The 26,434-nt window shown below is 38.9% G+C and overlaps 10 protein-coding genes across 10 annotated transcripts; 3 read left to right on the top strand and 7 right to left on the bottom strand.

The window, feature by feature from the left end:
• Positions 1-1,879: 1,879 nt before the first annotated feature.
• PHYBLDRAFT_137842 (hypothetical protein) lies at positions 1,880-2,431 on the bottom strand (the record flags this gene model as incomplete). Its single annotated transcript, XM_018429884.1, has 3 exons — positions 1,880-2,100; positions 2,169-2,201; positions 2,344-2,431. 3 exons carry the CDS (start codon positions 2,429-2,431, stop codon positions 1,880-1,882), a joined length of 342 nt encoding a protein of 113 aa, XP_018298332.1.
• Positions 2,432-3,591: 1,160 nt separating this feature from the next.
• On the top strand, positions 3,592-3,977 carry PHYBLDRAFT_61335 (hypothetical protein; the record flags this gene model as incomplete). The annotated part of the gene is made up of 2 exons (XM_018440791.1): positions 3,592-3,883; positions 3,931-3,977. The coding sequence occupies 2 exons, from the start codon at positions 3,592-3,594 to the stop codon at positions 3,975-3,977; spliced, it is 339 nt and encodes a 112-aa protein (XP_018298331.1).
• A 265-nt stretch (positions 3,978-4,242) lies between these two features.
• PHYBLDRAFT_160937 (hypothetical protein) lies at positions 4,243-7,542 on the bottom strand (the record flags this gene model as incomplete). Its single annotated transcript, XM_018434318.1, has 4 exons — positions 4,243-5,136; positions 6,033-6,059; positions 6,103-6,277; positions 6,380-7,542. 4 exons carry the CDS (start codon positions 7,540-7,542, stop codon positions 4,243-4,245), a joined length of 2,259 nt encoding a protein of 752 aa, XP_018298330.1.
• Positions 7,543-7,837: 295 nt separating this feature from the next.
• PHYBLDRAFT_160936 (hypothetical protein) lies at positions 7,838-10,933 on the top strand (the record flags this gene model as incomplete). The annotated part of the gene is made up of 6 exons (XM_018434317.1): positions 7,838-7,985; positions 8,041-8,118; positions 8,178-8,351; positions 8,439-8,870; positions 9,564-9,697; positions 9,812-10,933. 6 exons carry the CDS (start codon positions 7,838-7,840, stop codon positions 10,931-10,933), a joined length of 2,088 nt encoding a protein of 695 aa, XP_018298329.1.
• Positions 10,934-11,040: 107 nt separating this feature from the next.
• Positions 11,041-12,793, bottom strand: PHYBLDRAFT_160935 (hypothetical protein; the record flags this gene model as incomplete). Its single annotated transcript, XM_018434316.1, has 8 exons — positions 11,041-11,193; positions 11,257-11,421; positions 11,640-11,697; positions 11,741-11,798; positions 11,983-11,997; positions 12,104-12,341; positions 12,410-12,513; positions 12,565-12,793. The coding sequence occupies 8 exons, from the start codon at positions 12,791-12,793 to the stop codon at positions 11,041-11,043; spliced, it is 1,020 nt and encodes a 339-aa protein (XP_018298328.1).
• Positions 12,794-14,518: 1,725 nt separating this feature from the next.
• On the bottom strand, positions 14,519-15,346 carry PHYBLDRAFT_160934 (hypothetical protein; the record flags this gene model as incomplete). Its single annotated transcript, XM_018434315.1, has 2 exons — positions 14,519-14,857; positions 14,888-15,346. The coding sequence occupies 2 exons, from the start codon at positions 15,344-15,346 to the stop codon at positions 14,519-14,521; spliced, it is 798 nt and encodes a 265-aa protein (XP_018298327.1).
• A 542-nt stretch (positions 15,347-15,888) lies between these two features.
• PHYBLDRAFT_137835 (hypothetical protein) lies at positions 15,889-17,007 on the bottom strand (the record flags this gene model as incomplete). Its single annotated transcript, XM_018429883.1, has 2 exons — positions 15,889-16,326; positions 16,375-17,007. The coding sequence occupies 2 exons, from the start codon at positions 17,005-17,007 to the stop codon at positions 15,889-15,891; spliced, it is 1,071 nt and encodes a 356-aa protein (XP_018298326.1).
• Positions 17,008-18,210: 1,203 nt separating this feature from the next.
• On the bottom strand, positions 18,211-20,096 carry PHYBLDRAFT_160932 (hypothetical protein; the record flags this gene model as incomplete). The annotated part of the gene is made up of 3 exons (XM_018434314.1): positions 18,211-19,202; positions 19,274-19,791; positions 19,843-20,096. 3 exons carry the CDS (start codon positions 20,094-20,096, stop codon positions 18,211-18,213), a joined length of 1,764 nt encoding a protein of 587 aa, XP_018298325.1.
• A 643-nt stretch (positions 20,097-20,739) lies between these two features.
• On the bottom strand, positions 20,740-24,958 carry PHYBLDRAFT_160931 (hypothetical protein; the record flags this gene model as incomplete). The annotated part of the gene is made up of 10 exons (XM_018434313.1): positions 20,740-21,599; positions 22,506-22,723; positions 22,971-23,085; positions 23,392-23,533; positions 23,599-23,712; positions 24,286-24,353; positions 24,424-24,472; positions 24,540-24,601; positions 24,681-24,732; positions 24,956-24,958. The coding sequence occupies 10 exons, from the start codon at positions 24,956-24,958 to the stop codon at positions 20,740-20,742; spliced, it is 1,683 nt and encodes a 560-aa protein (XP_018298324.1).
• A 117-nt stretch (positions 24,959-25,075) lies between these two features.
• On the top strand, positions 25,076-26,393 carry PHYBLDRAFT_160930 (hypothetical protein; the record flags this gene model as incomplete). Its single annotated transcript, XM_018434312.1, has 4 exons — positions 25,076-25,519; positions 25,575-25,880; positions 25,945-26,130; positions 26,229-26,393. 4 exons carry the CDS (start codon positions 25,076-25,078, stop codon positions 26,391-26,393), a joined length of 1,101 nt encoding a protein of 366 aa, XP_018298323.1.
• Between the last annotated feature and the right edge of the window lie 41 nt (positions 26,394-26,434).

Raw genomic sequence — 26,434 nt, 5'->3', positions numbered from 1 at the left:
TGACTGTGGTGGTAGGTGTGAATTTTAGAGAAAGCTTTGAGAGAATGTTGAAAAAGGGGACGTGGCTAGAACTTTTCAGAACAGCATTGGCATAGTCACCCTTGAACGCGTTTTGAACAAAACTTCTCATATATGTTGCCTCAAAACTATCTTTTCCGTTTGTCTTTATATGCTTCAACAGGCCATTGTATCTCTCAAACCCAAAGAGCCAGTAACCGTACACGGGTCCAAAAACACGAATGGTCTCGCAAAGGTGGAGGTGCAGGTGCATGTTGCAGGTGAGGATAGTGGGAGTGTAGAGTTTGGTAGTCTTGTTGCAAAACATTTCCAGATAGTTGTGGGCGCTGTTCACTTCATCAAATGTGATGTTTGGCTTGATAAGATAGTGGCATGCATGGACGAAATTCATCCAGTTGTTGTACATTTCAAATGGTAGAGCACCATGCAGCAGAACAGGAGAATACACCAGTACCCAGGATTTCCAGTCGTTGGCTTTCATGTAAGGAAAGCCTTTTCTAATCTTTGATGTCAGCTTTGTATAATCCCTCAGAAGGACCATTGTCTCTGCAATTTTTTCCATGACAGCAAACTCTTCGGCTCCAATCGTTTTCTTATCAACCCACCGGTCCATCATTCTCTTTGGCGTCCCCAGAAATAAATTATGCATGGGATCAATGATCGTTCCACGTACTAGATCAAAGTATCCAAGGTGTTGCAACTGCGACCATCAAACACCATATTCGACCTCCAGCTGGTGCCTCTCTGAGAGTGTACTCGCACTCTTCCACTCCTCAGCATGCAACCTGTTCTCTACACCACTACAAATATTCCAAAGCGAATAATCGAATCCACTGAAGTCCACCTGATTTGTGTTGGGCAATCTGGGGAACTGGGTTGTACACTTGTAGCACGCACATGTACTATTGTGGGCTGTAAATCCACTTGTTTTCCTGGCAGTAGGGATGTTACATGCAACCATCAGCAAGGCAGCACGGACATTAGCACCAGAAGGGCACTCGTAGGTTGGGACTTGCATTCCAACATACAACTGTTTCATCTCGTTTACCATGGGCTTGAGATAGTTATTTATCTCCTCGCATCTTGGCTCCTTGGGACCAGGCATCAAACCAACCAGAATTGTGTTCTCAGGCTTGAACCATATCTCTCAAGGCAGATTATTTACAACCAAGTAAATTGCACCAGAAGAGTAACTAACTCCATCAAATGGCTGGTACCAGTCTATGTTGAGTGTCAACATCAATGAGCGAGGACAAGCAACAAATGAGACACCACTTGCATCCTTCAGCTCTTTCCACATTGCTCCATTGTATATGTCGCACATAGTATTGACAATCTTAAGCTCTGTGTTCCAGTGACGGATTTGCTCTTCAAAACCAGGACAAAGGAAAAGAACAGACAAAGCTTGCTTGAGGGACTGGTACAAGTATGCTTGCTTTGATACCATTACACCTGAAGTTGACTCTTTCATCAACTTACAACCACAAGGAGAGCGTGCACCAACATTTGTGAAAACACAATGAGGAGGTACAGGCATATTTTTTTCATAGATGTAATGGCAGTTTGGACATGACACAAATTGCTTGATGCCTTTGGTGATAGACGAAAAGCCAGTCATTTTATGTAGCCCAGCCAGACTTTTGGGAAGTTGGAAATCTTGTCCATAAATCTTCAAGAGCTCATTGATGAACTCAATCAAGACAACAGAACCCTTATTGACCACTTAACGAGATGCAAACAGTACTGTAAAAGTAGCAATAAATCTGTGCACTAGATTCTTGGGCATACCAGAAGCAGCAAAAGGGTTTTTTTTTAAAAACAAAAATTAACACACATTTTTCTTTAGTTTTTTTTTATGTATTTAAAACTGATCCTCATTGTTAAACTCTTCAACATAAATCTTGGCAGTGTCTTCTTTGCCATTGTCATCACTGTCATTGTCATCGGTTGTGTCAGACTCATTACCATTGTAGTCATTACCAACAAAGATGTCATTGTCAAACGTTGAGATGACATCCAAGATAGGTGAGTTGGCCTGACCATCCATTGCTTCCACAGAATCAGATTGATACGTCGGGATTACTACAAATATAGAATATAATAGTTTATTATTAGTTTTTCTTCTGAGTTTCAAATAAAAAATATCTTACTTTCAGTATCTACTTCCATGCTTCTCTTTTCAGCTATGTTTTTTAAAATAATAAAAAATAAAAATAAAAGCGATTACTACTTGGTAGACAGATAACAGCACTGAATAAATTATACAACTCTTGAATATCTCAGTACCTTCAAATCTAGCTCTTTTATTATGACGCTAAGCAGTACGTCTCGATACTCGAGAAACTCCTTGATCATTATTATTGCATCTGGTGCAGTGGCAATCAGTGTTGTGCATTTGAATAGAAGGAAACATAGTGTACGTATTTTGAATTATAAAATAAAAAAGGAAACAAGAGCGCTACAAATATTTCATTTGATATGGTTTTATAGTAAACCAAAACGTATTTTTTATTTTATTTTTATTTTATTTTTATTTAAGCCAATAGAATACATCAAAACTATACCCCCAACTTGATAAAAAAAACTGCTGAGATGAAAAAAAATCCTGACATATCCACTATGATCCGACTATCTGGACAATATGTTAATTGTTCTTATTTTTCCAGTAATGAATGCAGTGGTGGGAAGGGTAGATGCGTTGTGTTTGATAATGGATGCAATGGTTGAAGCAATATTTTGGGTGGATTGATGATAGAATTGTATAGATGCAAACTATGAAAAACCCAAAATTTAAAAAAGTAAAGCTTACGTGAAAGTGACACATGATGTGTTTGTTTGTTGTGGATTGTAACAGTATCACTTGGCAAATAAATGTAATGTGAATTACGAAATACAAGAAGAAGAATACAATAAGAATGGAAAAGAATAGGTAATTTGACAGGTAAGAATTGGTGACAGACAGGTAGAAAAAATAGGGAGAAGATTAAAATGGAAATTGTGATAACGACAAAGTCTGAGAAAGACAGGAAAGGGAAAACAGAGAAACGAAATATATCAAAATCGACAGACAACACTCCAAAAAACAAGGACACTGTGTATGAATGAAGAATAATGATAATAATGGACAAAAATAAATAAGATCAAGGATAGAATGATGATTTTATTGATTGAAAAGGTTGTTCTTTTTATAAACAAAAATGTTTGATTAAAATAATTTTTTGAGGAAAAGAAAAGAAAGTGAAGTGAAAATTTTTACTACATGTAACTGGTGTTGATAGTAAAAGTAGAATAGAAAATTATAGAGAGAGTAAAATAAAAGTATAGTAAAAATATAATAATTGAATAAAGATAAAGTAAAAATATAGTGAGGTAGAATAGAAGTAAAGTAATAATATAATAATGATGTAGTAAAGTAAAGTAAAAAAATATAATAATAGTATAATAATGGAATCTAATAAAATGTAATAAAAAATAGTGTAAAATAAATGTCAGCAATAAAGAAGTGTATAAAATTAGGGGAAAGAGATGTAATGTTTTTAGTGGGTGACAGGTGTTTCTGAGGTGACGATATAGATGGGTATTTTAATTTTAAGGAACGGGATTATATTGGAGGGGTTTGGGTATAGGGGTATTGGGAGCAAGATTTCCCAAGAAACCTGGGAGACCACTCTTGTCCCTCAAAACACGTCACTCGGTCGACTCACCGTCGACGTCAATGCCCACGAGTCCAGTATCACCCGTCATGGCTCACCGCCGGACCAAACCACCAAAGGAATCCACCGTCCAGTATCCCTCACCAGAAACTGGCCAAAGCTGCACATGCCCACAACACACGTGACAAAAGAGAAGTGCCTTCTTGGCTCAGGTTAAAGATTATATTTTATTAAAGGAGATATTGCTGGCGATCTATAGATCATATAGCCTCCAAAGTACAAAAAGAAGATATAAAAAAGTCCTAAGGGATCACAAAAGACAAAAAAAAAGAGAGGGAAAAGAGAAGATCAAATCATACTAGCTTCAATGGCTGAACCTGCTCTCCACTTTGCAGCTGTGAAAATAGTTGTAACAGTGAAAGGGAGGAGACAGAATTGAAGAACAAAGAACTTTTCAGACAGCAAAGAACAAAAGAGAAAGAAGAGATGCAAAGCAAGAAAAAAGAAATGAAAAGTAGAGAACTAGAAAAGAAAAGAAAAAGGTCTAAATTATATCCAAAGAGCACCATGTTCAGTCATGTGAATAGTCACCATCAGGATTACATATAATATCTATGTGCCAAAGAATAGTCAGCAGTGGCATCCAGTAAGCAGGTCGTGGTTCTTGAGATGACAAAGGCAAGGATGTGATGGCAAAATCAATTCTATGTATCTGATCTTGGTCAGGTTGAGACAACTGTTCAAATAGTGCCACAGGAACAAGTGGGCAATCCAACAAATGGCGGCGTGAGGTGTGATCTGATCCACAAGAACATTCCTTTGGTTTGCCTGGTAACCACCCCATTCTCCAACGAATCAAACGGCCACGTTCCACACGTGAGGCTGGCAAAAACAAGATTGGATCAACTCCAAGAACTGGGCGGCATGCTTGAATGAGAACTTGCGTATTGGACTGGAGAAAGGTTGCAAATCCAGCTTCTCTAATGCTTTCAAAATGATTTTTTACAGCACTAGGGCTTCGAAGTTTGAGTGTTGGAGGGAGATTGGACAGAAGATGGGTTTTTCCCAAGGAGACAAGTGAAGAATAGACGGTATGATGACGGTGCAAAAGAGACAGAAGGCACTGGGCCGGCAAAAAGCGTGATCTTATACAGAACTTGGCCATAAGAGCATTGGCACGAAACTTCATACTTGACAGATTCCAGATGTGCTTCAACACAGTTGTGGAAGATGTGGCATGCCCCCCAACAATCATGCGAAGACACTTATCTTGAATGGATTCCAGCACTTTGATATCTTGTTTCAGTAGAGTGGAGATCACCAAACCATATTCAAACTTTGGGCGGACAAAGGTCTTATACAATTGTGAGCTGAGCAGCAGAGAAAAACCAGAACGACAAGCACCAACAGAGTTTAGGGTTGCCATTGTAGCAAGTGTACCAGAACGTCTATGAGTGGCAATGGACTTGGAAGAAATACCCTTATTGGCAAAAGGAACACCCGGATAAATAAACAGGTCAGTGGCAAGGAGAACTTGACCATATAAAAGAAGTGGAACTGGTGAGCTTGCACGTGTTTTGGGATATATAACTTCACATTTGGTGGGGCTCCATCGATATCCAAGAGTAAGAGAGTGGTCTGCAGCAAGGTCTAGCATGGCCTGAACGTCTGAAAGAGAACCAAAAATAGCTACATTGTCAGCAAAAAGCAGAGAATTGATGGGTGTTGAGAAATGAATATGTCCAAAGCCATCCACACCTGAAGGAGCAAGAAGAGCATTATACACATCCAATGAGGTAGGAGAGGGTGATGGAACATGGGTTGTAGTTTGTGAGTGAGCAACTGTGCGGAGCAATGGGGGCAGGGAGTTGATATATATTGAATACAGATGTGGACTGAGGACAAAACCTTGGAGAACCCCAGTGGCAGATGAGAACGAGTGTGAAGAAAAGTTACCCAAAATGACACAAATAGAGACATTGTCAAACATGTTAACCAAGAGACCCAAAAGTGCTGGTGGAGTACAACGTTTTTGTAAAGCATGCCAGATGATTCGTCGATCCACTGTATCATAGGCAGCCTTGATATCCAGAAATGCAACAACAGGATAGTGCTTATGACGGTGATAATGAGCTTTCATCAGATCATGGAGGCAGAGAGCTTGATCTAAAGCACCACAACGAGAACGAAAACCACCTTGAGCCACATCCAATGGAGGAGAATACTTATGCAATTGGGGGGCTATACACATTTCAAAAAGCTTACGCAGTACAGAAGTCAAGGAGATCAGCCGGTAGTTAGCCGGGTCTGTTGGACTACCCTTCTTGAAGATGGGGAAAACTTGTGCTTGGCGCCACAAACTTGGAACATATGACCATTGCCAGCAAACTGTAAATAATAAAGCAAGAATGGGTGAGACATGTGTTTTTACAGGTTTTAGCATTTCAGCTCTGATATGTTCTGGTCCTGATGCCTTGCGGTTAGGCATAAATTGCATAAATTCCTCTACAATTGGTGAGATAAAGGGAGAGTCATCAGAGGCAAAAGGCACACTGTTAGAAGTGGTCATTGGTGCTAGTGGTTGGGTTGCTGGAAGTATATGTCCACTATATACTGTTGCCAAATAGTCACACATTGTTGCTGCTGCTACAGCTGGTCCATCATCATGCTGGAAAGTATGTTGTGGCTGTCTACAGCGTTTCAACTACTTTATCTTTGATGTTGCTTTGCTGAAGTCACGTTCCATAGACTGACAAAAGATATGCCAAGACTGACGTTTTGCTTGCTGAATGTGAGATCGGAATTCGGCCTGTGCATGCTTGTGTTTAGTCCACCAAACAACTTTGTCAATACCTATTGCTAGGCGCCATTTTTTGTAACATTGGTTACGACGATTTGCTGCTGTTTGCAAAGCTACATTCCAGAAGGATTTCCAATGCTTTGGGTGAGAGAGTCGATGTCCAATTGAGCTATTTAATGAGTCATAAATGAGTGAAATGAACTCATCAGTGATAGCATCAATGTTGGGTCTAGTGAGTGGCGGATTCTGTACAATGTCTTGCAAGGTGGAAAGTAGGGAGATCGAGTTTTGATTGAAGGTATGAGCATAAAGAGCATGGACATCAGGTTCATTGAGGTGTGAGAGGTTCCATGTCTTGCGTAATAGTGGTGGCATATTGGTAGAGTGCTGTAGATCATAGGTAAAGGAAAGTGATAAAAGGCAATGATCTGATCCAAGGAACAAGTCAGTAGCAATATGAAGAGAAGGATTGATGAGTGGCATATTAGTTATAAAAAGGTCAATAATACTGCTGATTTCATAGTTGTTGCGGAAAGAAATATATGTTGGTATGCATGGCGTAAGATCTGCATTTACAACTGATAGAGATCTCTCTTCTATCCAAGAACATAGTGCCAGTCCACGAGAATTTGATGCATAGTCACCAGTAACAGAGCCAAGTCTTGCATTGAAGTCACCACAAAGAATGGTATCATGTGTTAAAGGAATGGAAGAGAGTACATGTAGGACATCATGAGTGGGCATAGTTGGTGGAAGATATAAGCATACAATTCTGAGTGAGCCAATTTTGACAGCCAGAACATATTTGGAGGGCATAGGTATTTGAGTGACAGCATAAGGACAGTGAGGTGATATGAGAACAGAAACACCCATAGAGCCCCTATAGGTGCCAGCTACGAGAGAACCATACAAGTGAATTTGTGACCATGATGTGAGAAGACGTGAGGGAGAGAGAAGCCATGTTTCTGTAATGAAGAGCATATGTAAGGATTGACAGTGTTGAAGGGTATCGTGAATGGCTCTGGGTTGCAGGCCATTGGCATTCCATAATCCGATATTGAGATTACTCATTCAGACATAGTGACTGATGAGCTGCGCTGACGTTTGAACAATGACCTACCAGTCACTGCAAAAACACCTTAAAATAATTGAATTCCACTTACCTGGAATTATCGATAATAGTAGCCAAAAAATTACAACCCAGGTCATTTCCTGTGTTTAGCAGTGAGAATATATTTAAAGACATATCATTGGTCTAATATATATCAGAGTCCCTGAGAGAATTTTTTCAAAATAATAAAGACAATTATAATAAGCAACGGCTGTTACACACTTCCTTTATTATTAAAAAAAATTAAGTGAAAAAATGTTTTCCATTGCCAATCCCGATGAAGTTCGTTGCAAATGCACAAGATGCAATCGCAATCCTCTTGGATACACCATGACAGATAAAAGAACTGCCAAGCGTCATGCCCAGAATGATAATGACAGGAATATGGATAAAACCATTAATGGTAAATTAAGTTGTCAATTTTTCATTTATTTATATGATGTATTCTAATCCATTAGAACAAATAGTTTTGACAGCCGAAGTAAACACTGGTGAAGCTGATATGGACGTAGATCAAATTGAAGAACATATTGAATGTAATAGTATTTTATTTTTTATACCCAATGCGTACTCTATTTAAACTCGGTACCAATAGATGATAATTACTCCAATGGTGCACCCTCACCAGAGCAGTATGTCAATACCCATTTACCTCTTTTGGTGGAAGAATCTCTTTTTGAAACAGAGGAGTATACCTCAGAGTATGAGTCTGAATATGAGTCGTCGGATGAATTTGAGCAAGAAGAACAGAACAGAGAGCAAGAACAGGGTAAATATTAAAAATAAACTATGATTGAAGAAAAAAGGTTTGAATTAAAGAAACAAAAAATTAATATTATTTTATGATAACTTACAGAGTCTACAGAAAACCTTCCAGAGAATATTTGGCATCGAGTAATTGCGGTTTTCACTGTGATATTTATTTCTAGCTTCATTGTGGATGAAGGCGCAGTAATTTTGATTACATTCATAAATACAATCCTCGAACATTATGGAGAGGATTTCCGACTTCCCACAAGCATTCCGGGTTTGAGGAAAATGACAGGATACAATGACTTGACAAACAGCGTATCAAAATATGTAGCATGCAGTAATTGTCACACATTGTACGATTACAGCAACAACACACATACATCCTGCAATTTCAAAAGAGTTGGTAGTAAGACGCATTGTAAGAATGATCTCTACAAGTCTAGTATGAAGAACGCCATGATTCCAAAGTGCACATTTGTTTATAACTCGTTGACAACTACCTTGAAAAAAATGTTTACACGTCCTTCTTTTGAGAGTATGATCAACAGATGGAATCGTGAACCAAAAGTCAACGGTACTTTATTCGATGTATATGATGGAAAGATGTGGAACGAATTAGTGGATGAGGATGGTGTCCAGTTTGTTTCGAAGGAACGATCATTACTATTGACACTGAACATTGATTGGTTTCAACCATTTGATGAAGTAACATATTCTTGTGGTGCGATATACCTGACAATTAACAATCTGCCGAGAGAAGAGCGGAACAAGGCAGAAAATGTCATTCTTGTTGGATTGATGCCTGGACCTAAAGAAGCAAGCACCGACGAGATCAATAACTATTTGCGTCCTCTTGTTGATGAACTTATGCTATTGTATAAAGGTATCACAATTGATACATATAACTGCTCAGGTGCTCTGGTGCGTGCTGCTCTGTTGATGGTTGCATGCGACATCCCTGCTGCAAGAAAGACGTGTGGGTTTACATCTCACAACAGCACATGTGCATGCTACAAATGCAATCGTCAGTTTGCTCGTGTTGATGGGACCACTGCTGTAAACTATTTTGGGCTTAAGTTTTCGGAATGGGTAGGCCGCACAAAAGAAGAAAATCGCAGACATGCAAACCTGTGGAAGAATGCAAAGACATTGACAGAGAGAAAGCGATTGGAGATTGAGAATGGTGTTCATTGGTCTGAGCTTCATCGACTTGTGTACTTTGAGCCAGTGCGTGCAACCATTATCGATCCCATGCACAACCTTTTTCTCGGGACTGCAAAACAAATGATGGATATTTGGATTGCAAACAATTTGCTTGATGACAAAGATTTTGTAGATATGCAGGAAGAGGCTAATAGAATGGTACTCCCTGTAGGGTATACGACTCTGAAGATAAAGATTGGAAAGAAATTTCCGTTTATGAAGGCAGATGAGTGAAAATCATGGTGCCTGATATACTCTCCTGTTCTGCTTAAGACACGCCTGCGAGATGATCTGCTTGGCAATTGGATCCATTTTGTCGATGCATGCAGAGAATTGACGAAGCCAAGTATCACCAAAAATGGGATCAAAAAAGCTCACGAAAGTTTGGAGGAGTTCTGTGTTGGTTGTGAAGACTTTTATAAACCAGATGTATTCACGCAAAACATGCATCTCCATCTCCATCTAAAAGAAACGATTGAGGACTTTGGGCCAATTTACGGATTTTGGCTATTTAGCTTTGAGCGCTATAATGGTGTATTGAAAGGGTTTGAGACAAACCAGAAGAGTGGGTTCGAGAATACCTACATGAAAAGGTTTCTTGAGAGTTCTTACAATGGTGACTTTTGTCAAGCGCATCTCAGAAATGTTACCAGCCCTTTACTCCTCTCTCTCTTTCTCAAGCTGTCTGGTCATAAAATCTATAATCCTGCACTTTCGCCACATCCTTTGATACCGTCATTCTTTCACTTGCCAACGTTCCTACAATCCGCTGAAAAGCCTTCAAAGCAAACATTTGGCAACGAACCTCTACCTCTTTCCGCTCTACCATTGTGTTTGAAGCCACCAACAACAATGAGAAAATCCGAGTATGATTGTCTGCTCGATTTCTATAAAATTGAGTATGACAATGATTCTCTTTGCAGTGCCAAGACAACAATCAGGAATTGTTGGTTTGTGAATGACCGAATCCAGAAGATTTCATCCATCAATCTCCTTGGACAAGTTTACACAGGTGGAGAAGACTTGGTCGTGAGAGGATCGCATATACAAGCGAAATTTATTGAAAAAAGTGGAGACTCTGAGGAAAGATATGCTGGTCGTATTAAGTACTTGTTCTTGCACGATTTTACACCAAACCTCACGCACACCAACCTTTCCCCTTGTCACAACCCTCAACACGTATTTGCCTTCGTTGAGTGGTACAAAATTCCTCGCCATCAACCTAGAATCAAGCAGGGTATCGAGTTGTATGAGCCAGAATTTCTGAAGTATGACTACAACAACATTCTGCCTGTCCACCGCACCTTGTCGCCAATTGCAATTGGAAGTCATGTGTCTGGTAGTGGTGCGGCAAAAGTCGTTGTTATTCCTCTGCCAAGAAAGCTGTACACTTAATAAAATACTCTATCTTTTTTTTAAAATAATAATAATAATATAAAACATAGTTCATAGACATAAAAAGAGATGTGATAAAGAGTGCAACTAAAAAGACAGAAATTTTATTATACGCGTTTTGACCACGTAGGCATTTTTGTGACCAAGCCACAAGGAATTGTCTCGTGTACTAACACATGACTCCGCGACTTCAACTGCGTTGCTCTTTTTCCCAAGTCATCTCTGGCAAGCTCATCAAGAAAGTTAAACACGGTATTCAACTATAAATGTATATATACATCAGGAATCAAACAACAGAAAAACCATTTTATATAAAACATTACCTCATCACTACGCCAATCAGGACGAGATGCAACAACAGAAGTATTGGTTTCTGTCTCATCACCAGACGTTGCATCTCTGTAAAAAACGCCATTATAATCCCAATTAAACTTTTCAGTGACGGCATCCTTATGCTTTGTGTACGTTCTTTTTCTCCTTTTATTAAGCTACGATATATATAATATTTTAAGTATACTTTGTGGTGATCCAGACACTCGGATGTTGGATTTATCACATATAAGAACATATTCATATTGGGATAGCATAGTAGCTATCATCTTGTCAGTATAAAATATATATAAACGATTAAGTAATCAGTCCAATAATTATTACAGTTAGTACTGTAGATAATATCTTAAAGATTGTTAAGATAATTATATCATACTGCCGGGTAAACTGTGTCAGATCGATATGGAGCTAATTTAGTAGGAAGTCCTAAAGCTCTAGTATAAAAGAGAAAAGAATAGCTAAGAGCTAAAGAAGTACGATTTATGACTTGATGTCATAATTGTAACACCGACACTAGTTAAGCAGTAAATACACTCTAATAACCAAATATAGTAAAGGAAGAAAGCCTTAAGAAACTAAGACGTAATGACAAGAGCAGATTGTGTTTTCTTATAAAAAGGGACACTTTTTATTTATGAATAAAAAAAACTGATATACAGTCTCAAAGTATTTCTATACGTCTCTATTATCAAATATTTTATTTTTCTATTGTTTCGTACCTGAAATACCACATACTTGTCAAAATTGAATTATTATAAATAGAAATGCTTACAGCAGTCTTTCTATTTCCTCTTCTGTTTGAGGTAGTGTTTGTCTGTCTGTCTTCTTCAGTAAGCTTACTAGTAGCCAAGCGATTGTAATAGCTGTTTACAATTATACCACATAGCTCTTTTGGTGGTACCATGGCTGCTACAGGTTGACGACGAATGTAAAGCATCAAATCACTTGCAAGATTCTTGTTAAACTCGTCAGACAAACCAACATTGATATCCCAAGTTGGTTTATCATCATTCTCTCTGATCAACTCCAAATCATCTATCTTAAGATTAATATCTCTTAACCGCCCCCAAATAATACTCTATTAAAGGTATATTGATGTTAGATTTAAAGGGAGATTGTTTTTATAATTTTAGTATTTGAGCTTACTGAGATCTTTGGGTGTCTTGAGCTGCTTATGATGTCCTGAGGATCCATATCAGAATCCAGAACGGCTTGCATGCCAGTCGATTGAGCACCCACCTGGCATTGTACTGTTCAAATAGTCAGTCTATTGGAAAACAATATAGTTTGTGTTTAATTACCTTTCAATTCACTAACATCAGAACTAACGGCTGTCATTTTGTCATTGAGTGTAGCGAGAAGACTGACTACATCATTAAACTCTGACACTGGAATTGACATATTTTCTGGTCTAGGAGCAATCATTGGATTTGATGATTCTATACGCCCAGTGTTGACTGCGTTGATCAATGGCCTAGATGTTGATCCATTGGTACGTGCGTTCTGGTTGATGTTAGTTCTTGGAGCCATTATCTGTATTTTTATATAATAAAATAATAAGTTTCTGGTATATATTGCTTGATATTTCTATTTTAATAAATTTTTAAGAGAGTACTTTACACGTAAAGAATTGTAGAGTAATTGAGTGATTAAACAATTATGTTAATGATTAAGTGAGCAAGTTGAGCAAGTGTATGAGTGTGTAAATACTTCTTTATTTAAATGATCGAGGAGATCGAAATATATTATTTTGAAAAAAATTGAGCTAGAAAATAACTTCTTTAGGTATATAGTAAGTAACAATTGTTTTATGAAACATATAAAGCTATAATTAGTAGACAATTTTTTTTTCAAAGTAAGAGAAACAGTCTAATAACTTTTTCAGGGTCTACGGCTTTTTCAAACACTGTTTTTTATTTTCCCACCTTTTTCTGTTTTTCTCTACTCTTTAATAATATTAATAAAAATAACACTCTTTTAATCCTACTATGTTTCACTTTAGGCACCCTTAATATATACATATGATGCAGGTGTCTTTCATTATACAAGAGGTACTTTACTATTAAATATATCATTATTTTACTAACTATAAATTACTTTAAATAGCCATTACATATATTTCTCTGATATAACTGGTGCAGACAAAAAAAAACACAAAAACATATTGGTGGTATATACGTATATATCTATATCAACATCTTCTTCCCAGTATTAAAAACAATATCTAACATCTACTTTAAATATAGCTCACCCTTGATTTACATATGGTCAGGAAAAACAAATCATTTAAAGAATATAAGGGTACGTGTTATTCATTTTATTATTATGTTGTTTTTATTTTGTTTTGTTTTTTTATATCAGCATTCTCACTCTCCTTTTTTATAGTTGAAATGATTCTTCACATTCTTATATGACCGGTACTCAAGGACAAGACATGTTCCTTTAGTAAATATGTATGTATATGTTTTATATTCCTTTCTTTGTAATATATACTTGAATGACGCATTGGCTCGTAGCTTTTGATAATATAAATCTGTGTTTTATTCCATTATTAACAAATTATTCTAACAGTATGTAAGTATCTTTCTACTCCCTTTAATCAAATAGCTTCAGTAAGCATATATACTCACTATCCGAGTTTATTAATTCAAAAAATTCTGAAACAAAATTTATAAGAAGTACAATATAACAGATTAGTGTATTTAATAGTAATACTATATAGAATTCTTATTATTGCCAAAAAAAAAGGCTTTTTTTATCCAAAATAAAAACAAATAAAAAACCATTTTTCAAAACAAAACAATATCCAATTAAGTAACTCGTGCTTAGCATTTGCACCTATGAGAATTTTTTCTTCGATTCATTTAGCCAATAAACATTAAAGAAGTGCCCTGTTATTACGCCTGTTATTACAAAAACAAGGCCTACATCAAATTACAGGTGTAATCAGCGGTAGATAATACATTGTTCTGCATTTGGAATAGTCTATATAATTGATCCCCGAGAACAGTTGATACACAGACATTATACCTAAACTCCCGGTTTTTATTTTTGGAATAAGATAATATTCAATTATTTTTGACACTTTATTCAATAACTTGTCAACTATGATTTCCTTAATATTTACAAGTAATTCATTTTTATGTGACAAAATATCCCGATAATCAAAACCTATTATTATAATAATTCCCAATGGTTTTTGCAGTAAGTGGCATTGGTAAGAGTTGTGCGTGTGGGTATTTCATCTTCACTGATCTACCCTGCCTCACAAAAGAAGTGACCAACTGGGATAGCAACATGAGGGCACAAGAACTGGAGGGCCTGGAGACATCTATCATGGTGAAGCATGGCAGCAGTGTTGGCAAGTTCATGAGTGGACAAAGATGTATACTTGGGATCAGCAACATTATCAGGGTCAAGTGGATCAAATGCGTCCAAAATCTCAACAGAAGCAGTTGTCAGTTTGGCCTTAAAGGCATCAGCATACTGGACATGAACAAGGACGCCAATGACATCTCTGGCTGGGAAGTTAATGTCCAAAAGTTGAGAAGAATCCACACCAAGAGTGTGGAGAGAAGAACGGACTTCTTTGTGCTTAAGACGTCTTGATCATGGAATATAAACATATTCATAGCCAGAAGGTCCAGAGGGAAGAGCAAACATACGGACAGAAGCTGCAATACGGCGAGCAGAGGGAACAGCAGACATTTTTGGGGCAGTTACAGGAAGAGAAACACTGGCTTTACTAGCCCAAGTGGAGGCTTCCAGACCTGGTTCTTCGTGTTTGTCAGGAGCACCTACTGCGCCGGCTGGGTTCGAAAGTGAAATTTCTGAAAAGTTTTTTTCAGGTGCACTCTGAGATCCTAATTGCTTCTGCAGATTAGCAATTGTTGTTCTAGCTTGATCCAATTCAGTGGTTAATCTTGCATTCTCTGCTGCAAGTCGCTCTAACTGGTCAGTTCTGTTTTGCACATGCATGATTTGGGCCTGCAATGTTGTCAGAAATGAGGTAAGCTCAGTGGGTAATCCCTGCATGTTGCCGATTTGCAAATTGGCCATTGGGATTGAGAATGCAGATGGCATGATGTTGTCTGATTGAGCTGAAATTTTTTTTGCTGACAGCTGGGATACCAAGGACAAGGACTGCACTACTTTTGGCAATGGGAGGTGCGTTTTTCGTGACGGATGGATCGTTTTGCATCAAGATGTTGATAGATAGATACACTTTATATATGGATTCGTCAAAAATAAAATTTTGGAACTGGGCAAATAAAATGCTTAAGCGAAAGAGCAGTGCCTTCTTGGCTCAGGTTAAATATTATGTTTTATTAAAGAGATATATTGCTGGCAATCTATAGATCATATAGCATCTCAAGTACAAAAGAAAAAGCAAAAAAAAGTCCAAAAGGATCACAAAAAGACAAAAAAATAGAAAGAGAAGAAAAGAACTAATACTAATAAGCTGAGAGTTGTACTCTACTCTCCACTTTGCAGCTGTGTAAAAATTTTGTAACAGTGAAAGGGAGGAGATAGAAGTGCAAGCAGGCAGCAGTTCATGCGTGAAAAGACAAAGAGAAAGCAAATTAGATAGAAAAGAAAAAAAGGCAAGAAAAAGAAAACAAAAACTAGCTAAGTCCAACCCAAAGAGTACCAAAGTGAGTTTCATGAGTATAGTCACTATCAGGGCTACAAAGCTTGTCAAAATGCCAGAGAATAGTAAGCAGTGCTACCCAATAAGAGGGGCACAGAGCCTGACTAGAATTTGGGAGAGCAGTTATAGCAAAATCAATTGGATTATAGTTTTGATCAGATGGAATAGGAAGACAGGCCAACAAATGGACAGGAACCAAAGAGCAGACAGCAAGATGACGACGTGAGGTATGGTCAGTACCACAAGGGCAATCCTTAGGAGTGCCAGGCAACCAACCCATTCTCCAGCGGACAAGGCGGCTACGTTCCACCCTAGTTGCAGGCAAGAACAGAATAGGATCGACTTCCAAAAGAGGGCGGCATGCTAGGAACAAGACTTGGTTTGAAGACAATCGGAGCTGATCAGTTTTGAACTGTCAAAAGGTTTCGAAGTGATGTGTGAGAGCTTTGCCACTATGAACATTTAAATCAATAGGGATGCTTTGAAGGAGAGTATTATGACGAAGAGTGACAAGTGATGAAGACTGAGAGTGGTGACAGTGAAGAAGAGACAAAAGGCAGCCAGAGGGAAGGTAGTGAGCACGAATACAAAACTTTGTTATCAGCACATCAGCACGGAAACTCATACTAGGAAGGTGACATATATGTTTGAGCACAGTTGTAGATGAGGTTCGGTGCCCACCAACAATCATGCGCAAACATTTATCTTGGATTTTCTCAAGCTGGATAGTATCAGTTCTTTTCAGAGGGAGAATAGCCAATCCATATTCAAATTTTGGTCTGATAAAGGTCCTATACAGACGAGAGCTGAGAAGCAGAGAGAATCCAGACCAGCATGCTCCAACTGCATTCAGTGTTGCCATGGTTGCCAGGGCTCCAGAACGACAATGAGTGACAATAGAAGGCCCATGAATACCTTTATTGCGAAAGGGAACACCAAGATATATAAATTCCTCCACTGCAGGAAGGATCTCATCATATAGAGATAGATCTGGATGGTTTGCAGAACGAGAAGGAGGGTAAATGATAGCACATTTAGATGGACTCCAACGAAAACCAAGAGCAAATGAGTGTTGGGTGGCCAAATGGAGCATAGTATGAACGTCACGAGCAGAACCAAATATTGCCACATCATCAGCAAAAAGAAGTGTATTTATTGGCATTCATGAGACTGCGTGCTGGTAGCCATCCACACCTGAAGGAGCAAGAAGAGACTGATATGCATCCAATGAGGAGGGAAATGATGATGGTACATAGGTAGAAGTGAGGGGAGATGCAACTGTGTGGAGGAGAGCTGGGAGGGAGTTGATATAAATGGAGTAAAGATGAGGACTAAGAACTGAACCTTGGAGAATGCCTGTCTTGGGTGAAAATGAATGTGAGGTGAAATTTCCAAGAAGAACTGAGATAGACACATCATCAAACATATTGACCAAAAGTCCAAGGAGAGCAGGTAGTATGGATTGTCTGAAAAGGGCATCCCAAATTACATACCAATCTACAGTGTCATATGCTGCTTTGATATCCAAGAAAGCAACTACTGGATAGTGGTGATGATGATGAAAATGAGCTTTCATCAGGTCATGCAGACAGAGAGCTTGATCAAGAGCACCACGGCGAGGACGAAATCCACCTTGGGCAACATCCAGAGGAGGAGAGAACTTATGCAACTCAGGAGCTATGCACATCTCAAACAACTTGCGCACCACAGAAGTAAGGGAGATGGGACGGTAGTTCGCGGCATTCTGAGGGTTACCCTTTTTAAATATAGGAAATACTTGGGCTTGGTGCCAGAGAGAAGGAGTGTATAACCATTGCCAGCAGATGGTAAAAAGACAGGCAAGAAGAGGTGAGATGTGAGACTGAATGGGCTTTAGCATTTCTGCACGGATGTGGTCAGGACCCGGCGCCTTGCAGTTAGGCATAAATTGCATGAAGGCCTCCACCACTGATGAGGTGAATGGGGAGTCAACATAGGCAAAAGGCATGAGAGAGATGTTGAGTGGTGGTGGTGAAGGTCGAATATCAGGAAGAATATGTCCACTATAGACAGATGCAAGATGGTCACACATAACTGTTGCTGCGACTGCTGGGCCATCATCATGCTGAAATGTGTGTTGTGGTTGCCTGCGCCATTTCAACTGTTTTATCTTAGATGTGGCCTTGTTGAAATCCGAGTTCATTGAGCAGCAAAAAGCATGCCAAGACAAATGCTTTGCTGTTTGAACTTGCTGACGAAACTCCTTGTGTGCATGCTGGTGCCAGCTCCACCAATTGATTTTGTCAATGCCACAAGCTCAACGCCATTGCTTGTAACAACCATCTCTATGGTCGGCTGCAGCTTGCAATGCAGGGGTCCAAAATGATTTCCAATGTGAGGGGCGAGGGGGACGAGAACCAATTGAGCTACTAAGAGAGTCATAAATGAGTGCATTGAAAGAGTTAGTAAGAGCATCAATGGGTGGACATATAGTTGGCGGATTCTGAACAAGGTCTTGTAGTGTGGTGAGAAGGGAGGCGGATTTGTTGACAAAGGTGGTGACATATAATGATCTGACATCATCTTCATAAAGACGTGACAGATTCCAAGTTTGGCGCATAGGTGGAGGTGCTGGTGGTGAGTGTTGCAGGTCATAAGTAAAGGAAAGTGAGAGAAGTCGGTGATCAGAGCCTAAAGATAGTTCGGTTGCAACGTGTAAAGAAGGGTTGGCAAAGTTGGTGTTGGTGATAAAAAGGTCAATGATGCTGCTGATTTCAACTTCGTTACGAAAGGAAATGTATGTGGGTGTGCATGGTGAGAGAACTCTATTGAGGACAGTTAAAGATCGTTCTTCAAACCATTGCTCTAAAGCTATACCACGAGAGTTACATGCATAGTCACCAGTTACTGAACCAAGGCGTGCATTAAAATCTCCACATATAATGGTATCATCAGTTAAAGGAATGACTGAGAGGATATCAAGAGCTTCGTGAGTGGGCATAGAGGGTGGTAAGTAAAGGCATATAAGTCGAAGGGTACCAATCTTGACAGCAAGAGCATAGTTGTTGGGCATAGGTATTTGTGTGACAGCATAAGGACAGGAAGGAGAGACTAACAATGATACCCCCATTGATCCGCAGTAGTTGCCAGCAACAGAAGATCCATAGAGATGAAACTGAGACCAGGAGGTTAGAAGACGGGCTGGGGATAAGAGCCATGTTTCAGTTATAAAAAGCATATGAAGAGATTGACAGTGGTTGAGCACGTCTTTAATTGCACGAGGTTGAAGTCCATTAGTATTCCACAATCCTATTGAAAGGTCACTCATTCAATCATAGCAGTGAGAGCATCAAGGGCACGTTTTTTGTTTGGAGCATCACCAAAGTGCTCAGCTACTGGTTGGACAGGAATTTCCGCAAGCCCAATCCATCCTGACTGGACAAAGAAGTGAGAAACTGGCAGGACCAAGTGAGAACGCAAAAACTTGAGAGCTTGGAGACAGCAGGCATTTTGGAGAACCAAAGCCTGGGTTTCAAGACCAGAGACAGACAAGTTGACAAACTTGGGATCAGCAACATTTTTAGGATCAAGTGGATCAAAGTTGCTGACAAGAGAGACCTTAGCACTAGCTAATTGGGACTTAAATTCCTCAAGATACTGCACATGAAGAAGAATTCCAATGACTCCACGAGCAGGAAAGTTAATATCTAACAGGTGACCAGTGTCAACACCAAGAGTGCGGAGAGAGCGGTGCACTTCACTGTGCATAATACGACGTGAGCGAGGAATATAAACATATTCAAAACCATCAGGACTAGTTTTGTCAGAGAACAGTCTTTGAGAGACAGCAACCCGGTGGGCAGAAGGAAGTTGAGGTGTTTTGGCTGGCAGAATCAAGCTTGTTTTGGTGGCCTAAGTGGAGGCAGCAGTTGCAAGATCTGCAGTTGACTGGGGTGCAGGAAGAGAAGCAGAGCTGGGAACAGGACCAGTCACATTGTTTTGCAACAATTGAGATCGGAGATTGGCATTCTCCTGCCAGACATTAGCTAATTGAGCATGCAATTGGACATTTTCGGCAGCAAGAGATTCCAAATGTGCTGTACGTTCGTTAAGTGCATTGAACTGTGACTGCATACTGGTTAAAAGCGTCACAAGTTCGGCTGGCAGACTTTGCATGCAATTAGCAGGCAACAATTGCGACATGTTTGGCGATGATCTTGAGATGGCAGTAATCGGCAGAGAAAAAGTGAAAATCGGTGATAAAATAGCAGGAACGATAGGAAATTTTTTTTTGACAATGGATGCGGTGGTGGGAAGGGTAGATGCGTTGTGTTTGACAATGGATGCAATGGTTGAAGCAATATTTTGGATGGATTGATGATAGAATTGTATGAATGCAAACTTTGAAAAACCCAAATTTTAAAAAAGTGAAGCTTATGTGAAAGAGAAGTGCCTTCTTGGCTCAGATTAAAGATTATTTTTATTAAGGAGATATTGCTGGCAATCTATAGATCATATAGCCTCCCAAGTACACAAAGAAAAAGGAAAAAAAAATGTCCAAAAGGATCACAAAAGACAAAAAAAATGAATAGAAGAAGAGAAATAAACAATACTAAGCTAAAAGACTGAACCTGCTCTCCACTTTGCAGCTGTGTAAAAAGTTGTAACAGTGAAAGGGAGGAAACAGAATTGCAGATCTAGAAACATTTCATGAATGAGAAGACAAAAATAAGAAGAAAAGAAGTAAAAGAAAACAGATAGTAAATTATTAGAGCTAGTGCCAGAGAGAATCATGATCAGTTTCATGTGTGTAGTTGCCATTAGGATTGTATAGCATGTCAATATGCTATAGTATTGTAAGAAGAGCTTTCCAATATAGAGGGCTTGGATGTGTAGACGAGATTGGTAGTGCTGATATAGCAAAGTCAATGATGTTGTCTTCATCTGTGGGTGGTGCTGAAAGTTGAGAGAACAGCTGAGATGGGATTGTGATGCGGAATTGGAGATGACGTCTTGAAGTATGATCAAAGCCACATGCACACTCCTTTGGCTTACCAGGCAACCAGCACATTCTCCAACGTACTAGACGGCCACGTTCTATGTGTGTAGCAGAAAGAAACAATACAGGATCAACTTCAAGAAGAGGGCGGCAAGCTTGGATGAGAATCTTAGTGTTGGTGAGATGAAAGTGAGCAAACTTTTCTTGTCTAAAAGACTCAAAGTGCTTGGATAGTTTTATGCGGCTGGAGCAATTAAGATCAGGAGGAATTCTGGCAAAAAGAAGGTTTGTGTGAAGAGTGGATAGTGTTGATGCTTGGAGATGATGAGAATGGAGCAGAGAGAGAAGACAACCAGAAGGAAGAGTGTGTGCCCAAAGACAAAATTTTGTTTTGAGAATGTCAACGCGAAAAGCCATACTGGGCAGGTTGCAGATATGTTTCAAGACTGCAGTAGATGAAGTTGCATGGCCACCAACAATCATTCGCAAGCATTTATCTTGAATTTTCTCTAGAAGTAAAACATCTTTTTGCAAAAGACATGTGATTGCAAGACCATACTCGAATTTTGGTTGTATAAAGGTTTTGAACAGACATGAACTTAAGAGCAAACTGAAACCAGATCTACATGCACCAACAGCAGTAAGAGTTGCCATAGCAGCCAATGCTCCAGAACGATGATGAGTGACAACAGACGGTCCAAAGATGCCTTTGTTACGGAAAGGTATACCCAAGTATATAAACTCATTTACTGCAGGGAGCAACTCGCCATACAGAGAGATAGTAGAACGTGGTAAAGATCGTGAAGGAGGATAGAGTACAGCACATTTTGAAGGACTCCAACGGTAGCCAAGCTGGAAGGAGTGTTGGGCAGCAAGATCAAGCATACTCTGAACATCAGTGACAGAGCCAAAGATAGCAACATCATCAGCAAAAAGAAGACTGTTAATGGCAGTAGGCAAGTGAATGTGTTGAAAGTCATTCGCATCTGATGGGGCAAGAAGAGAATTGTAAGCATCTAATGAGGAAGGAGAGGTTGATGGGATATGTGTTGAGGTGAGTGGTGATGCAACTGTGCGGAGTATTGGTGGCAGAGAGTTGATATAGATTGAATACAAATGTGGACTGAGAACGGAACCTTGAAGGACGCCTGTGGTGGGAGAAAAAGAATGAGAAGAGAAGTTGCCAAGAAGAACAGATATAGAGACATTATCAAACATATTGACAAGAAGTCCAAGTAAAGCTGGTGGTGTGTGACGTCTAGCAAGAGCATCCCAAATGACTCGTCGGTCTACTGTATCATAAGCTGCCTTTATGTCTAAGAATGCAACAACAGGATAATGGTGATGGCGGTGGAAGTGTGCTTTCATGAGGTCATGCAGACAGAGAGCTTGGTCCATGGCACCACGTCTAGGACGGAAACCACCCTGAGCAACATCCAGAGGAGGGGAAAACTTGTGAAGCACTGGAGAAATACACATTTCCATCAGTTTCCGCACAACAGAAGTTAGTGAAATAGGTTGATAGTTCGCAGCAATTGATGGATCTCCCTTTTTGTAAATGGAAAAAACTTGAGCCTGACGCCAAATAACAGGTACATATGACCATTGCCAACAGATGGTGAACAAGAGTGAGAGTAGTGGAGCAATTTGTGGTCGAATTACTTTCAACATTTCTGCTCTGATGTGATCTGGGCCTGGTGCCTTGCGGTTAGGCATAAATTGCATGCATTCCTCTACCACTGAAGAAACAAATGATGAGTTGGCAGAGGCAAAAGGCAGACCAGTACTGTGAAGAGGAGGAGGAGGACGCTGATCTGGGAGGATACTGCCACTGTATACGGATGCAAGATGCTCACACATAATTGTTGCTGCTGTTGCTGGTCCATCACTATGTTGAAACATGTGCTGAGACTGCCGTCAGCGTTTGAGTAGCTTGATCTTTGATGTTGCTTTGGAAAAGTCTTGTTCCATTGATTTGCAGAAAGCATGCCATGATTGGCGCTTAGATGATTGCACTTGATGTCGGAATTCTGCCTGCGCTTTGAGATGCTTATCCCACCAATGAATTCTGTCTATACCACATGCACAGCGCCATTTCTTGTAGCAGAAATTGCGGTGCTCTGCAGCTGCTTGAAGTACTGAATTCCAGAATTTTTCCAGTGGGAAGGATGGGAAGGACGGTTGCCAATTGAGCTACTTAAAGAATTATAAATGAGTGAGTTGAATTCATCAGTTAGTGCATCAATTAGTGGACGTGAGGAAGGAGGGTGTTCGAAGGTCGATTGCAAAGTGGATTTGAGGTTGGTGGAATTAGTGACAAATGTGTGGGCATATAGTTTGAGAACATCAGGTTCTTGAAGACGTGAGAGGTTCCATGTTTTGCGAGCACTGGAAAAGAGGTGCGGTTTTCTTATGTGTAAAACTGTAATTAATTATGTGAAAAGACCAGGTTTTACGATGTGATCAGATAGTTTTTACAAGTGTATGAAGCTGGCTTACTCATAGGTGGTAAGACCAACTTTCGAACATAGGAAAAGGTCAGAACAGCAGGATAGTAGGATGTGTTTGCATTTTCTGTATATGGGTTTTTACCACATGCACTAAAACGGCAACTCAGAATTACGTTTTGTTGTAATATATCCTACCGCTTTCCAATTAAAAGAACGATAAATGAAAGATCGATTATACAGATATGCCAGTTTTTACATTGTTTAATTTATGGATATGCCAGTTTTTACAGGGTTTTGTTGTATTTGAATTTATTTTATCCAATCTTAGAGACTTCTTCTTATACTGTTTGCTTCCATACACTTCTCCGATCTTTAATTTATTTATAATAATTATTGGTTTATTTTGTTTTTATTAGAAAGAAAAGAATATTCTTAGGTTTATAGTACAGTGGTTATATTTAATATTCAGGAACATTCTGGCTAGTGTTCTATCCTTCATACAATTTAAAATGGCCAATGTTCTGATAAAACAAGTATTCTCCAAACAATATCTCCCAGAGAAAAGCCCAGTTGTGTGTTGCTTGCTTGTAAATGGTTGTTCTATGAAATTAGAAAAGTGTTAGCTGTTTGAACAAGAAATCGTGGATATTAAGAATATATATATGTAATTATGCTTGCAATATAATAGCTTATCAGAGACAAAAAGAAAAGGCGTCATGAATGCGAACCATAGTACTCAATATACTTTATTTGGCTATAAAAATGCTGAAAAAAAATTATTTTTTGTGAACTGTGTGGTAGAATATTTCATTTACCTACCCGAAGCAAAAGGATTTATTTGCAGACCAAGAGAGTACATAGGAGACGCTAATATTGTTTTCAGTAAATGATATACATTAATATACAAAATAAATAATATTGTTATATGTACAAAAAAAATTACCATGTCAATGACACTCGTATGAAATGAAAGTTCTTGATTCGCGATGTGCTCATGAGAGGGAGGTTCATCTATAATAGAAATTATGTTAAGCCATGTGCTTATTAAAAAGAGATAGATTGAAATAAAATAAAATATTACCGTGTTCATAACCGTGTTTAATAGTAGAGAGTAATTTCGGCGATATGGCCTATACAAAAGAAAGGAAAAAGTCAGGATAATTTTATAGGATGACAGCATAAAGTATATTTACTAACCTTAGCTAATCCGGATGGACATTGTGAAGGGGATGCATCAGAAGGTAACAAAACGCGAGTGTCTGTAGTAATAGAAAACAATTATTATCATTTTAGTTATATATATATATATATATAATATTAAAGAATAAGATATCTTACCAAGAAAATCTGTGAATATAATAAATGTTGGAAAGAGAGAAAAGAGAGAAAACTTGTAAATGAAAAAAAAAAACAAAAAGAACAAAAGACCAAAGGGCCAAAAGGCCAAAAGACAGAAATCATATATTGGATTGAGTTGAAAAAAGCATGTTCAAAGCCGATTTGCACCCCATTAATTCCAGGAAGTATTAATAGAGATACGCGTATTAAAGAAATCCTGAGTATTTACAGCAACAAGTGTAATATAATAAATGGGTTCTTGCTTTTACTTTTACCATCTTTCCATTAACTACACTTTATTCTTTCACTTAACACCTAACTTCTTTTGTATGTTAATAACACTCTATATATACAATGAATAGATATATAAAACAAATATAATTAACAATCAACTCATGTATAACATTTTATTAGATAGCTTTCAGACCATGGTTAACAATCGTCAGTCAATTGCCCCAGCTCCATCCCCGGAATATACTGAGCTTTTAAGAAGGCTCACCGCTATGGAGGAAAGTCTCAAGACCATGGATTCAAACATTGGCATTGTCATCAAGGGGAACAAAGATTCATTGGAAATACTTGATAGTGTTGCCGATGCCTCTGGAGAACTTCTTGCAGTTATTGCTCCTACCACTATACCTGCTTCTGCTTCTGTCCCTTTCGCAGCTTCTTCCGTTGGTTCTACTCTGGATTGGTATACAACACCTTCTGAGGCTTTTTTTGGTATCTCTTCTGCTGCTCCTTCTGTTGCTCCTTCTGTTGCTCCTTCTGTTGGTCCAGTGGTTCTTACTGGTGCAAACGCTGGTGAACTTAGTAAACAGGATCGCACTAGAGTTTTAGTAAGTGTTGAGATGTACAGTAGCTCATCAACATAATATCTCACACTAAGTATAGGCTCTTATCCGAGGAGAGTTGAAGAAACACAACTTCAAATCAAATAAGCCGGAACTAGTTGCAGCTAACGACAGCAAGCACAGTTGGGATGTTAATGTTGATTACAGACTTCCACCCAACAGACAGCTGATGCATGACCTTCATGCATACCTGGCTCCAAAGGTTGTTGGGACTAGTGTTCGACAGGCCGATATTAGCGATTGTATCTACACAAACTTTTGTGGAACGAGATGCCGAGTCAAGGAATCCTATGAAGCGCGCAAAAAGACAAATTCTCGGTCAAGAAAAGCAGGTCGAGAGACCGATGTATGTTAGAAGTATATTTTGATTGCAAATTAAATGTATTCATATTAATACATTTATAAACTAGCATTTTGACCGTCGCGAGCTGACCTACCATACATTCAAGGCTGAAATTGATATGAAGGTGGGTAAGAGCTGCGACGGACTCTTACAGAAAGAAGCAATGTCTGAGGGCAAATCTGAAGACGATATGCCTGGAGTCTCGAGCAACCGTGCGATTCGTACAGTGCGTCCAAGTTGGAGAAGCGATGAGGTAATTTCTTTTGTTTACATTATTGTATATAGCTTTTTTTTGTTTTTTTATGGATTTAAATGAAACAGAACTTTGATTAATCACTTATTTGTATTTAGTACAATCACTTTCTTGCAGTTGTTGATGATTTTATGCGTAATCGCATGGACTTCAATTCGTGTCAGATGTTGAAGAGGTCCTTCGGTAGAGATGCTGTTTTAGCAGTCCCGCCTAGATTGACGTCCCTTCTCCCTCACTGGGCTTTTAGAGATGAGTTTCAATAAATTTTGTTTTCTTATCCTCTACATCCTCCACATCCTCCATC

This window comes from Phycomyces blakesleeanus (genome assembly GCF_001638985.1).
Source record: "Phycomyces blakesleeanus NRRL 1555(-) unplaced genomic scaffold PHYBLscaffold_1, whole genome shotgun sequence".
In the NCBI taxonomy this organism is placed as follows: domain Eukaryota; kingdom Fungi; phylum Mucoromycota; class Mucoromycetes; order Mucorales; family Phycomycetaceae; genus Phycomyces; species Phycomyces blakesleeanus.
Note: the sequence above shows the minus strand (reverse complement) of the source record. Positions and strands in the feature narration are given on the sequence as shown.